General features: G+C 29.6%; 1 protein-coding gene and 1 long non-coding RNA gene across 2 annotated transcripts; one reads left to right on the top strand and one right to left on the bottom strand.

Annotated features, from left to right (window-relative positions):
- Positions 1-1,045: 1,045 nt before the first annotated feature.
- LOC106317570 lies at positions 1,046-2,395 on the top strand. Its single transcript, XR_001265160.1, has 4 exons — positions 1,046-1,646; positions 1,747-1,853; positions 2,085-2,223; positions 2,303-2,395. It is a non-coding gene; the product is annotated as an uncharacterized LOC106317570 (long non-coding RNA).
- A 9,913-nt stretch (positions 2,396-12,308) lies between these two features.
- Positions 12,309-14,025, bottom strand: LOC106317100 (expansin-A18). Its single transcript, XM_013754957.1, has 3 exons — positions 13,859-14,025; positions 13,231-13,546; positions 12,309-12,797 (listed from the first exon to the last, which is right to left on the bottom strand). The coding sequence occupies exons 1-3, from the start codon at positions 14,001-14,003 to the stop codon at positions 12,485-12,487; spliced, it is 774 nt and encodes a 257-aa protein (XP_013610411.1). The 5' UTR covers positions 14,004-14,025; the 3' UTR covers positions 12,309-12,484.
- Between the last annotated feature and the right edge of the window lie 950 nt (positions 14,026-14,975).

The raw sequence follows: 14,975 nt of genomic DNA, 5'->3' as shown, positions 1-14,975 counted from the left end.
GCATCATTAAAATATCACATCTTATATAATCAACACATATAACAACTTCAACTATAAAACTGTTTTAATTCAAAAAAAAATCTAACTAAAAAATTAAATATTTTTATATAATAAGTTAATTTATTAGTTTCGTAATTAGTAGTATAATAATATTCAAATCAATGTTAACTAGGATTTTATTATAAAATAAAAATAAAATTTGTATGTTATTTTCATAATCTTTCTAATTATAGTCTATATTATAATTAACATAGAAGTACTATATGAATTAAATATAAACAATTACATTAAATTAATAAATTAGCTTATTTTATTGTTAATTTTGCTGACAAAAAAACTTATTTTATTAAAATTATTTTTTAAAATATCAGTCACCATTAAAACGGGTTAAATTTTGTAAACCATGTATAAAATTTACTTATAAAATTCTGCAACAATAAAATATAAGAAAAGAACCGAATTGAACTATACTATTGAAATGTTGAAAATTTGAAATGGTGATATATTGAAATGTTGATTTGGTGATATATTTGGACAAGGCAACAATAAAATATTAGAACAGAACCGAATTGAACTATGCATAATCAACAAATTGTGGACGTAGATCATTTAATCTAAAGTAACTTTAGAGAAAGGTTTTATTAACCGGTTTGTTGTTTTTCAAAATTGTTAAACTTTTCATCAATATCTGGTTTAGTGCTGTAAATATGTTTATATAATTCTAAAATTAATGTTGAGTTTCATAAATTTTCATTTAAAAACAATCTATTATCTATTATTATAAAAGAGTGTTTTACTTTCTCCTTAGAGCGCCACGTAGGCAGATACATCAGAAAGTCGGGCTCTGAGAGAGCGATACGTGTCCACTAAGGCTACACTGCGTTTCATTTATTCTTTCGTTTGGTAAAATTGGACTTTACGGTTTACAGTTGGGCTTTGATATCTTATTTGGGCTAATAACAAAACAAAAGTTTAGCCCCATTAAGAAACAATCACCTTCTTCACGTTCTGAAACAATGGAACTCCAGGGTTTGTCGTGTTCATTATCCTCTGCTCTGATAAACTGATGAAGAGTTTCTGGAAAGTTGTGTAAGACGAATCTTGGTGCCAATCTCTGGGTCGAGCTATGTTCGTGTCGGTTTGTCTGCAATTCATCTCCTCTGAAATGTTACGGGATGCATTAACCATTCGCCTTTAACACAGCCTTCTTAACTCCCTCGCCTCATTCAATGCCTCTTAGAGGCGGTGGATCTCCACCTATAAAATGGTCAGTTTTCATCCCATGAACATTAGTCTCAAACTTCCTTCTCGCAGTTTGAACAATCCTGAAGTTTCAAACTTCCAGATGTAAAAGCATCATCTTCTCCTTATGAGTTTCAGTGGTTTCTTATGTCTCAGATATGCTATGAACGCTATTTTGATTTTTTTTTTCTGTTTTATGTTGCGTCTGTATGTGTGAATTTGCTTCTTATATAACATCATCGTCTTTTTGACTTAGGGCAGATCTCATGAGATTCTTCTTATGTGAGTTTCAGTTATCCTACTGTCACTAAAACTGAATGCTCAATTTGTTGCAGGTGTATCTTTCTCAAACACATAAGAGACATTAACCCTAGCATTTTCTCAATATTGCAGAGTACTTGGAGGTCATTCTCTTAAATTTTAACACCATTTTTAGTTGGAATTTCTTGACGCAGCTGCATTTACACATCTCTTTTGTCTTCTTCAAATTTTTGGTCGCTTCAGTGGATTTTGTAACGGATGATGTCAAATGAAGGTCAAAAGGGTTTGCTTATGTCACATTCTCTTCTAAAGGAGAAGCTGTGAAAGCTTTATGAGAGCTAAACGGACAGGTATCAAATCTCTTCTTTATTGTTTTAAGTCTAGCAAGCGTTGTTCGTAAGTTCAGTATCATCTAAATCCTTTCACACAGTAACGGTCTTTTAGACAAAATAGCTTTCTCATGCTAAGTGGGGAATGTATATGATGAATATTTGTGAATTCTCTGGTGTAGCAGTGAACCATCAACTCTCTGAGCTGGTTATGTTGCATAATCTTGATGAATTTTGTTATTTTGATCACAGTTTGTAGACGGGCGGCTTTTGATTCTTAGCACAACAAGAGTTGTAAACCATAATCGACCCTTCTTGCATATCAAAGACCCCAACACAATCCGCAGTCAATCTGCAGCCCCTGGTCTTGGTTTAGGATTCATCGATGATGGTAAGATTTGTTAACCTTGAGAGCGAGAAGATTGCATAGTGTATAATACTTACCATTGTGTTGCTAATCAACTCTTCAGGTATAGTGGTTATTGGTCAAGAATAGGTGTGCTCTCCTGATCCTTCGAATTGAGTTTCAGTGTGGAAGAACGAGAATCAACCATGGTCTCTCATAAGGTTCCATTGTCGCGCAATAGCTCATAATTCTTCTGTATTTTCCATTTGTAGAAAGTAGCTTAAAAAGTCTAAAAGATACTTGGCTTGATGATAGTAGAGTAACATGTGAGAAAATCACTATCAAAAATTGTCAACCTTTTTGTTTTTTGATCGTGAGTACAAGAATATAGAATGTGTATTAGAATATGTTATTTTTGCTTAGATTCTTTCATATTCTGACATGTGTGTATGGGTCTTCAAGACCGTAACCTTTATCTTTATAAAATGAGAGAAAATTACAAAATAGAATTCAAATATATATTCATATAGCACATGGAAGCGCATGGAAAAAAAATCTGTTTAGACCAAACACGTCTAGGCAATGAAAGCTCGATCGGAATAAGTGACAAGCGGATCTTGCAAAACAGATTATTGAACGAGTGTACCCATGAAGTTGAAGAAGACGTAAAAGGGAGAGCGGATCCTAACCACACCCTGCTAAGAAGATGGAGAAGTTTCTGGTTTACTAGAGCCTAGAACATGTAAATTGTACAATTACTAAATGATGTCGTATCCAGTTTCGTATTCGCATCATTAATTGTAAAAAAAATTAACAAACCTTTAGTTTAAAATAATTTTATTATCGTTTTTTTTAAGAAAGGAACACGTTGTTCAACGCTCAACTTATGGGTGGTGTTTGATTTTAATACAAAGTTAAAAGAACTATGCCATCATAAACAAGGAACAAACATAAAGGCTATAAGAATAACAAACAATGGTGATTTGTAAGAAGATATAGCATTTAGTAAATAACTCAACATCCGTGCAGTTTCAATTACAATCAAAAGAAAAAAAAAACAATTTTAATCATGACAAAAGGAAAATAAATAAATAAATGTAGATTCGTTTTTAATATAACTTTGTATTTCATTTTTAATGAAAAAACCTTTTAACCAAATCACTAATTTAATAATTTTGTGAACTAAAAAAATGAATTAAAACTAAATCAATTCAGATTATTTCATCATTAACATGGAAAACACATGCAAGCATTTGCAACTACTATTACAAGCAAATCAAGAAGTGCATAAGTTTTATAGGAACCAAGATAATAACGATAAAAGTCATCCAAATCATCCAAATCATTGCAGACATTAGCATACTCATTTTCGATAACATATTTGTTGCATCATCTTTAATTATGTCTTCCAATTAAACAATTAATGCAATCATTTATCGTAACGCCTATTTTAAAAATATTTTTTTAACTTAACAAATACAATTCACAGACAATTAGAAAGACAACAAAACTACACCCACCATACTCAAGTACAAGCATGAAAGAACCACCTTTGAACACACAGCATCGGTCTTCTTTCAACTCTTCCTCAAATATCATTGTTGTCAACACTCTGGAGGTTATTACGTTATTAGAACTTTAAGTGCCACACATTATTAGTACACTCCACCCCAGTCTTGGGCATACCAGCACAATCGAGACTCTGGACACCCAAAACTATTAGTATTTACTACTTTAATCGAGACAACACACAATCAAAAGAAAGAGAAAACAATTTTAATCATGACAAAAGGAAAATAAATAAATAAATGTAGATTCGTTTTTAATATAACTTTGTATTTCATTTTTAATGAAAAAACCTTTTAACCAAATCACTAATTTAATAATTTGTGAACTAAAAAAATGAATTAAAACTAAATCAATTCAGATTATTTCATCATTAACATGGAAAACACATGCAAGCATTTGCCACTACTATTACAAGCAAATCAAGAAGTGCATAAGTTTTATAGGAACCAAGATAATAACCATGAAAGTCATCCAAATCATCCAAATCATTGCAGACATTAGCATACTCATTTTCGATAACATATTTGTTGCATCATCTTTAATTATGTCTTCCAATTAAACAATTAATGCAATCATTTATCGTAACGCCTATTTTAAAAATATTTTTTTAACTTAACAAATACAATTCACAGACAATTAGAAAGACAACAAAACTACACCCACCATACTCAAGTACAAGCATGAAAGAACCACCTTTGAACACACAGCATCGGTCTTCTTTCAACTCTTCCTCAAATATCATTGTTGTCAACACTCTGGAGGTTATTACGTTATTAGAACTTTAAGTGCCACACATTATTAGTACACTCCACCCCAGTCTTGGGCATACCAGCACAATCGAGACTCTGGACACCCAAAACTATTAGTATTTACTACTTTAATCGAGACAACAAGTTTTAAGAAATTTTTAAATACATAATTAGAATTAAAATTTAAATAAAAACCCCGGGCGTAGCCCGGGCCGACCCTAGTTAACTATAAATGAATGTCCTTACAATATTTGTATATGATTATCACAAATATCATTTAGTTTCTAATATGGATGTCTGGGAGAATTGTTTTAGCCAAAAAAAATGTCTGGGAGAATTTGGCAGAAGAAAACAACAGAGTTGAACTAAAGAACTAGCATAAGATTTGTGAGTAAATTACATAAAGATAAAGACCAACTAATAAAAGAATGATCTTGCATCCTTTTTAATTAAATATAAATAGAAAAGCTACACGCCTTCGACCAATAGGGAAAATATAATTTCCCTTTCTCCCTTGTTTACAAAATAACTTTTATTTTACGCAATGAAAGTTATGAAATCAAAATATTTGTCAGATTTCGAAAAAATGAAAGAAACAAAAATAAAAAAAGGACATAGTTGGTCGAGACAAATACAAAATGGGACAGTATTGTCGTTGTTTTAAGTCTAAGATTTAAAGCATCTTGCATCTAAAACAGTGTGCGGTCCTATTCGTATGAAAACTACTTCTCAACTTATATAATGCAACCACTACCAAATAAAAAGAAGGGCGACATCTCTTATATCTTACCCCAGTAACATTAGATCATTGTTTTGTAGTCACGTGTCACTATAAGAATAAAATTCAGAATTTTTAGAAAAATGAGTTGGTTCATCTTAATTTATATTATATTTTTTTATTAAACTAACTATTAAATTGATAAATAATGTACAAAAGAATATTCTCGCACTTTCTTTAAATACAAACTACAGAATTGTCTAATATGATTAACATATATATGACAATTAATGATTATCAATAATAAATATTTGATAATAATTTTTGTATCTTAGCTCATTTTTGTTTTAATTTTATATTATTAAAAGATATTAAAAAACCACATTAACCATATAATAAAAAAAATTTAATTTTTTTTCTTATATGTTATATTTTGAATTTTTGAAACGACTATAAATTATTAAAAACGTTAAATGCCGCACACTAAAATTTTGTGATCAATGGTTTAATTTGTTTTGGTAATAACAAGATACATATGATCATAAATCGTATGGATATGAAGTCTCATTTACTAGACATTCATATTATATATTAATATAGTTTAAAATTAAACTATATAACATAGAAAAATACTTAAATATAATAATTTATAAATTTGTATTGAAAAAGTATTGAGACCTTAATATTTTAATTTTAAAATTTGCATTCAAAAAATCGAACATTAGAAATTTTGTTTTATTATATGAGTATAAATTCTCAATAATAAATATTTATATAAAAAATACTATATATCTATCTCCATGTCATTAAAATTTAGTTATATACCATATAAAATAAATAAAATAATTATTTTGATTTATTTACCAAAACATTATCGTACATAAACGAGAAGTATTGTTTTGATTTATGTCTTTACTCTAATTTAATTATATACATAATACATAAATAAATAAAAATAAATAATAATAGAAAAATATTTTTATATATAACATTTATCCCGCGCAATTACGCGGATTGTACAATACCTCGTCAGTAACTTATAGATAGGCCCAATAATATTTTCAGTATCGACTCTACTGGCCCAATAAATCGATGTGTAACATCCCTTATACTTGGAAACTTTATATAAAACTAGCATATATACATATTTTCGGTTTTTACCTCCTTGTAGTCAAAATAAATGTCTGAAAGAATCTCTTCTTCTTTGAGATGATTTTGGGGAAATATTGTTATTATTTTGGGACTCATTTAAACGCATTTCCAGTTTATATATTACACTAATTACTAATAATGTTACCTTATAATTCATCACTACTACATGATTTTCGGTACTCATGCAGGTATATAAATATTTATAAAATAAATAAATTATAATAATTGACTAACATTTTGATTTAAATTATTTTGTTATTTATGTGTGTGATTTATTTTAAATAATATTATGTTTTTATTAGACATAGTGATTTTGGAAATATATTATGTAGTCAACTTGATTATTATTTGTGTATTTTGTATTGCATTTACTCCTCGGAATTCAGCCGTAATATTTTTTGTTTAAAATGATTTAAAATTTTCATTAAAATTTTCATTTGCATTTGTTTGGTTGTTGTCTTAGATTAGAAAACATAGTTTGGTAATATTATGTATAACTTAATATATATATTGAGAACTAAATAAAAACAAACTTAAATTTTGATCGATTCAAATTATATAAAGTAATATAAATTAAATCTTATAAAAATGCATAATATATCATAAATTGTAACAATGGGTGAATATTTAATTTTCAATTATCAATATGTTAAAGCCATTCCATAAATTTATATGTGTAAAAATAAATAAAATATAACTATAAATGATAATATATTGTTATTATAGTTAGAAATTTTATCTTTGGTATACAAAATTATATTCATCCGATATTTATTTTATGAGTTATATTAAGTTACATATATTTCTTCAAATTGAATGAAAAATTATTTTTGATTCTAGTTTAGCCAATTTGATTAATTTTATTCATTGCATTTGCCTATTTGTTTCATGATAATGTGTAAGTATACTTTCCTATTTTGTATAATTTGAGAAATTATGTTACATAAGTTGCATATTAAGTTACTGTTTACAAAATATATACTTTAATTTAGGTAATTTGATTAAAAAATTATAAATAAAATGTAAATAAAATTATTAAATGCACAGAAAAACATTTCAATAATAATAATAATAAATATTATTAGTTCATTATAGATATTTTGGTATATATTATTTAAATTATTTTTGTAGACATCTAAGAATATATATTGATATAATGAAAATATTTTTAATAATTCCCATACACACACATATATGTATATATATTATGTTGTTTATATTATGTTAAAAGGGGTGCCTTTTTTTGTAAAATTTTAATTTTATGAAATCATATTATATATATATATATATAGGAAATTGCTACAAATACCACATTTATAGTACCACTTTTCATGTTTACACTAACCATTTTTACCCTCACTTTTAATGAAAGGTAAAAAACACTTATACCCCTAGGGTTAACTAATATAGACTTAGGGTTTAAAGTTGAAGGATATGGTAGTATTTTTGGAATGTGAAATTTATGATTCTAATAAATATATAAATAAATACTTAAAAAATATAAAAAAATTTTAAAAATAGTTTTAAACATAATTTTCAATTTTCAAAAAGAAATTTTGAAAAAATAATAAAAAAAATCGGAAAAAGTTCAATTTTTTTTTATAAAAATGTTCGAATTTGAAAAAATATAATTCAAAAACATAAAAAAATTAAATTTTTTATAGTTTTAATATTTTTATTTATTTAAATAATGATTTATTATATATATAGATAACAAGGATATAAGAGTATTTTGCCACTTAATGAAGAAGATATTTTTGAAAATGTCCTTTTAGTTGTGATAAAGATGAAAAATAGTATAATGAAATGAAAGTGGTAAACATAAAATTTTTCCTATATATAATATCTTTCCATGCTAATATATTTCTAAAGATATATTTACGTAAACATATTTTATTTTCTTTAAAAAAAATTAATTTACTTTTATATTTTGTAATTATAATTTTTTATTATATATATATATTATTTAGAAAAAGAAGCCAAAATTTAAAATTTAATTGACAAAAAATAATAAAGAATTTTTTTTTTAATAGTCACAAATGAACGTGATAGTTTTTGGTCATTAAGACCATGCACCTTCCATGGTTTCTTCTATTTTTTTACTCTAAAATAGAGGAAAATTTTACTCTAATAGTTGCTTCTTTTTCTACTCTAAAAATGATTATTCTAAGTGTATTCCTTTGCTTTTATTTAGTAATTTATTATAAAATTATAAAATTTTAAAATATTAAAATTTACCCATTAATTTTAATTTATAACAATATACTACCACAATTACAGTATTTATACAACTAAATAATTATTTTAAAATGAAATTTTATTACAACATATAATTATAAACAAACGATGTTCTAAACATAGTATTTAAATTCATAAAGTTGTAATATATACTTTATTTTTGTGAAAAATGAAAACATATAAAAATAAAGGGTCATTTTGTAAAGAAAAATTATAATTCTAAAAACGAGTAAAAGAACACTATTACTTATTGTTCATTCCTCTTTACATGGTGCAACATATCGCGCACCATTAAAGTGACTTTTATATAATTAGCATTTAGAAGAAAAAATAGAGTATCGTTGGAGATGTTCAAAGAACACTAATGTAATTAATCATCATAGAAATTAACATGACCGCAAAACTTAAGAAACCGGGTTCTCAAATAATTTATAGATTCACAGTATAATAACTGACTAAATACCAAATATTAAGAAAAGACTAATTAAATAAAAAGAAACCTTAACCAGACAAAGTCCTTGTAGCAGATAGCAACTAAAACCCTAGAATGCCCCACCATTGTCACTACTCTCAGAGCTTCTTCTTCATAAGTTTTTCTCTCCATATCCTCCCTTTTTGCCCTTCTCCCCCGCTTCTTCGCCGTGACAACTGCCGCCGCCAGCACAAGCCCTAAAAGCACCATTCCCACCGTCACAGATCCAACAAGCCCTCCAACAACCGATCTCCACCGTCCGATCTTCTGTTCTTCATTAGAGGTGTCAAATGGGCGGGCCGTCCAATGGTTGCCCATGTCCATATACAAACGAGTTTAATATGGACAAACCCATTTTTTCCATTGGTTTTTATTGGACAAAATGTGGAAGACCATTAAGAAAATGGTTTTTGTTGGTTTCGGGATTTATGGACATGGACTGCCCAATGGTCACAAAACCTAGGGTTTCTAAAATTTAGGTTTTTCCGCTAAATTCGTAAAATCGATTTTTTCGCTTAAATTTTGATATCAAATTTTCCCGCCAGAACCAGAAAATCGAGTTTTTCCGTCAGAACCGCAAAATTGAGTTTTTCTTCAAAACGCAAAATCGAATTTTCCCGCCAAAACCGGAAAATCGAGTTTTCTTGCCAAAACCGCAAAATCGATTTTTCTCACCAAAACCGAAATTGTTGTACTTATGAACTTATGTATTATTGTACTTATGAATTTATGGATGAATTTTAATTTTATGAACTTGTATATGTAATTGTAGGCTTATAAATTAAAATTTTCTTATATGGTCATTATGGACTCCATGGCAAAACCGAAAAATCAAATTTCTCTGCCAAAATCAGAAAATTTAGTTTTCCGCCAAAACCGTAAAAATGAGTTTTTCCGCCAAAACTGCAAAATCGAGTTTTTCCGTCAAAACTGCAAATTTAAGTTTTTCCGCCAAAACCGCAAAATCGATTTTCCCGCCAAGACCAGAATTGTTGTACTTATGAACTTATGTATTGTTGTACTTTTGAATTTATGGATGAATTTTAATTTTATTAACTTGTATATATAATTTTATACTTGAATTTATGGATAAATTAAAATTTAAAATTTCTTATATGGTCATTATGGACCCCATGGCAGCCCATGAAAATATGGACATTAGTGGGTATGGTCCTTAATGGACATGGTTATTCTCTGTCCGCAAACAATAAATGAACAAATGGATATGGGCTAATGGACATAGGCTCGTCCGGTTTACAGCTCTATTCTTCATCTCCTTCTCTCCCCCACCGGCCGACTTGGACGAATCCTGATCATCCGTTACCACTAAACCAAAATGTCCGTTAGTTTTAACGGCGCAGACATACCGTAGACGTAGTATACTTTACTCAAAACAATCTCACGCCGCCTTTTAATATCCCAATACCCATTAGCATACAAACACATACATATTCATAAAGATATATATACGTTGAAGCCCCCTTAGTCCAGTGGTTTGACTAAAACGCAGCTTTTGCGGTTAATAGCGGTCGCTGGCGTTTTACAACAATCACTCAAATCGTTCTAAACTGTTTCAAACCGATCTAAACCTCTTAAATTCAAAAGTTGGGAGAGTAATTTTATTCTTTTCATAAAAACAATATAAATACAAAAATAAAAATAAAAATAAAAATAAAAATAAAAATTTTATATTGAAATAATAGAAATACTAAAATATATCTATTATATTTTAATTTATATTCTAAATTTTAAAATAAAAATATTTTCTATAATTTTTAAGAAATTTAAAATATAAAATGTAGATATTGTTAATTTATTATTTAACAGCTATTGTATTTGGTGATTAACCAGTCATAAGTATCCCGCAAATGCACCAATTTTTAACCGCAGTACCAGTCATACAAATTTCTTAAAACCGCTTAAAACCGCAAACTCCCGCAACCGCAATCGCAACCGCTGCGGTTACACCAGACCCTTAATTTACAAAAAAAGTGGATGTCTACATAATAAATCAAATAAATCTTTTTGAAGTAAGAAAAACCAATAATTAAGTGCATATTTTGATTTTGTGGGTGGCTTAGGGCCTGACTGGCGTAACCGCAGCGGTTGCGGTTACGGTTGCGGGAGTTTGCGGATGCGGGTGGTTTCGGTTTTAAGAGAGATTTGTACGAGTGGTATTGCAGTTAGAAACTGGTGTGTTTGTGGGATACTTATGACTGGTTAACCACCAAATACAACAGCGATTAAATAATAAATTAATAATATCTACATTTTATATAATTTTAAAAATATTAAACATCATAATATTATAATAAATATAAAAATTCTATTTTAAAAATTTAAAAATTATAGAAAATATTTTTATTGTAAAAATTTATAATATAAATTAAAATATAATAGATATATTTTAGTATTTTCTATTAATTCAATTTAAAATTTTTATTTTTATTTTTGTATTTACATTGTTTTAAAAAAGGAAAAAAAATATATTCCCGCAACTGTAAACGGTTGTTGGAATCAGCTTTTGAATTTAAGAGGTTTAGAAGATTTGAATCGGTTTAGAGCGATTTGAGTGATTGTTGCAAAACGCAAACAACCGCTACCAACCGCAAAAGTTGTGTTTGCGTGTGGTACCGAAGAAACCAGTCATGCCCTTAGAGCATGATTATCGTGTGGTACCAAAATGGGTTTCTGCATGAAATTAGTGTGTGAGCCCCACGTTTTCTTTAAAAAACGGTCACCAACGTAGCCAATTACGGATCGCTCTTGGCTAGTTTTTTACACTATTTTGCGGGCCCCACAACACGTGGCAGCCTGCGATTGGTTCCATTTTAATTTTTTTTTTTAACCAGATAAAAAAAATAAAAAAATTAAGAAACCCAAAACACCCGATAATCATGCTCTTACGATATACTTTAGTTCATTAGTACAATTATATATTCAGGGGTACGGTCAACGATCAGAGTAATAAGTAAAGTAGTTAATTATATAAAACTGAAGATAATGCAGGATAAGTTATAAATGATATTACATGTTTACCACGTAGTAGAAGTTTACATAACAGCAAATACGAATTTGATCGTGAATTCATCTTGATTGATGTCTCCGGAATTAGCACGTCTTTTATGTTGTCAATTGTCAATGAAAAGAGTTACCAATTAGATCCCATCAATTCTAAAGTCAAACGAAGAATCAAAATTTAAACAAGAAGGGTTCAACAATTTGTCTCGTTGAAGCCAATGAACGAGACATCCTTTTCCTCAAAACCATTGATGGACATAACAAAATACACAAGAATTAGTTACCACTACATACAATCAAATCGAGTTATTAAAAATTAGATATCCTCTCGATCGATATGCCTCAAGAACAAAGAGTAAAACGGTTACTTTGTCCTTTTCAATCGAATCAGCTGAAATTTGCATTGCTCTTGTAGGTCTGGCCGGCGCTCCAGCTAGCCGGAGCAGCATTCCAAGCGTAAATGGTCTGACGAGTGGTGTAGGAGGTGAGTCTAAACGAGAGAGATTGGCCATAGAGAGAAGAGAAAGCTTGGTACGAAGCTCCCCAGTTGTGGCTCATGTTGATCCAGTTCGTGCGGCTACCTTTAACGGCCATGGTCTTTATATCGCCAGCACCACCTACGTTCATCACGTACACAAGAAGCCAATATCCATTTCCTTCAAATTTGAACCTTATTCCTCCAGTCCTTTTGCAAGCCACTCTGTATATATATATATATATATATATTTTTTTTTTATAACGGATGTGTGAGAAGGGCATACATAGAAACATAAATAACACAAACATATTTAGGCAGGTATATATTGATTTTTCAATGCACCTTTAAAACTTAAGTAGGGTTTTCATATCTACATATATAATCACTGAAGTTGTGGTTTCAAAGTTTTGAGAAAAATCGAACGTATTATATAGTAACCGAAGATCTCGTAAAACTCAAACTATTATCTTGCAATTCTGTACATCTTCAATCAACATTTAGCTATCTAAAGAACTCTTTGGTCCTTTTTATAGACGCACATCTCCGCAAAAACAAGGAATTATTTTAGAGTAGGACACAGAAATCCTTAGTAAAACAGTTAAAAATACTTTGTATACGTATATGCATAAAGGTCGTGGTGGTTTTGTAGATTTACCTCCGGTATGAGACGGGGATGATACCAGCTTTCCAATTTGCGATTTTCATGAAAGCCGGTTTAGTCAGATCAAAATGGGCACGTGGCGGATTACACCACCCACCGTTGTTGGAATTTTGACCCCAATTCGGTGGACATATGTTGGTTGCAGTCACCACGGTTGCTGGTGAACCGTAGTAGCAGTTAGGCGACGACACACACCTTATTTGGAAACACTGACCGCACGAGTAACCATCGTTGAACAGCACGGTACTTAATGCCGACGTGGCTGCACCGTAGCCGCTGTTCCATAGGTTGCCATAGCCACAAGCCCCACCTGATCGATGCACATTATGGTCATGCTAAAGTTGCCAGTACATTTTAATTATAGCCTCAAAACAATCATGCATTATATGGATGCCAAAAAAATTTCTAGCATACGATTTTGAAATAATTGTATCAATCCTTGAATTATTCTATAGTAAATAATATAAATATATAAATGTATTTCTCTGAAACGTCATAAGCTTATAATGAATAAGTTTTGGGCTAAAATTAGTAGTTAGTTAAACCAATATTGTCACATGATCTTACTGTGATATAGTTCGTGTTGTACATATAATGTAATGTTGGAATGTTTGTTTTTTACCCATGGTTTCGCGGGCAGTTTCATCCCCGTAGAAGGTGGCTGAGGCACGGCGCCACGGGCCCCCAGCATATGCAGCAGATGATGTTCCGATCATCCCCATTACCGACAAAATAACCAAGCACTTGCTGTACAAACTTTGATCCATTTTTTCTTTCTTTGTTTTCTCTCTGGAAAGCCAAGTCTTATGATTGCATAAGATCTTACATATATAGTGAATACAATGGCTAGCTAATTTTTTTTGGCTAAAATGAAAGGAACAATCAATTGATGCAAAATCTCAACGTGAGATGCACTAAAAGAAAAGAGTATGAACAAGTAAGTAATAGACGTGCGTTCATGATTGTTTTGGTCTGCGCCTCTCCATTAACATCCTAATAAATTTAGTTAGTTTGATTTTTTTAATGGTTTCTATTTGTTAAACATAGGCCCAATTTCTTTTCTCTGCAGGCCAATGCAAGCTTATATCTATCTATAAGTAGTTTATTATCCATGGTTATACACGGATATAAATATTTATCCCTTATATACTAAAGCACAAATCACATGCGCAATCAAATTTTGCCACAAGCTTCAGAATTAGTTAAAATTTTAATTAAAACATCATTAATACAATTTTTTTCTCAAATTAAATTGTATCATCGGTTTCTAATTTGTTTCTCTAAAGACCACGATCTCAGCCTCTTTCATCTAAACTGTTTTTTCAATTATGGCAAACATTAAATGAACTTTAAATCAGTTCTTCGACCATTTTCTTTTTCAGATTCATTAAAACGTTTTTGTTTTACAATGTCCAGTAGTTCAACGAAGCAAAACAAACTTCTCTCTCTTAAACTTTCAGTTTTGATCTTAACCATGTTTCTTTGTAACTCTTTTCTGGATCAATTTGAAACTTTTATTCTTCATTGCCTGGAATAATATTTAAAAGTTCATTATCAACAAATCTTTGATTGATATGGCACAATACATTCGTCTTTAACCTATTTCAAAGCATCATGGATTGTGAAGGTCGTGTTTAAAATCGTGTAGAGAAGAAATTGATACTACAGTGATTTTGGAGAAATTAATTTAACCTTAATTTTGTTGCAGACCTTCCAAGATTTACATGTATTAATGGAAG

Source organism: Brassica oleracea, chromosome C9 (assembly GCF_000695525.1).
Source record: "Brassica oleracea var. oleracea cultivar TO1000 chromosome C9, BOL, whole genome shotgun sequence".
In the NCBI taxonomy this organism is placed as follows: domain Eukaryota; kingdom Viridiplantae; phylum Streptophyta; class Magnoliopsida; order Brassicales; family Brassicaceae; genus Brassica; species Brassica oleracea.
The sequence above is the reverse complement of the archived record's forward strand: the minus strand, read 5'-3'. Positions and strand labels throughout refer to the sequence as shown.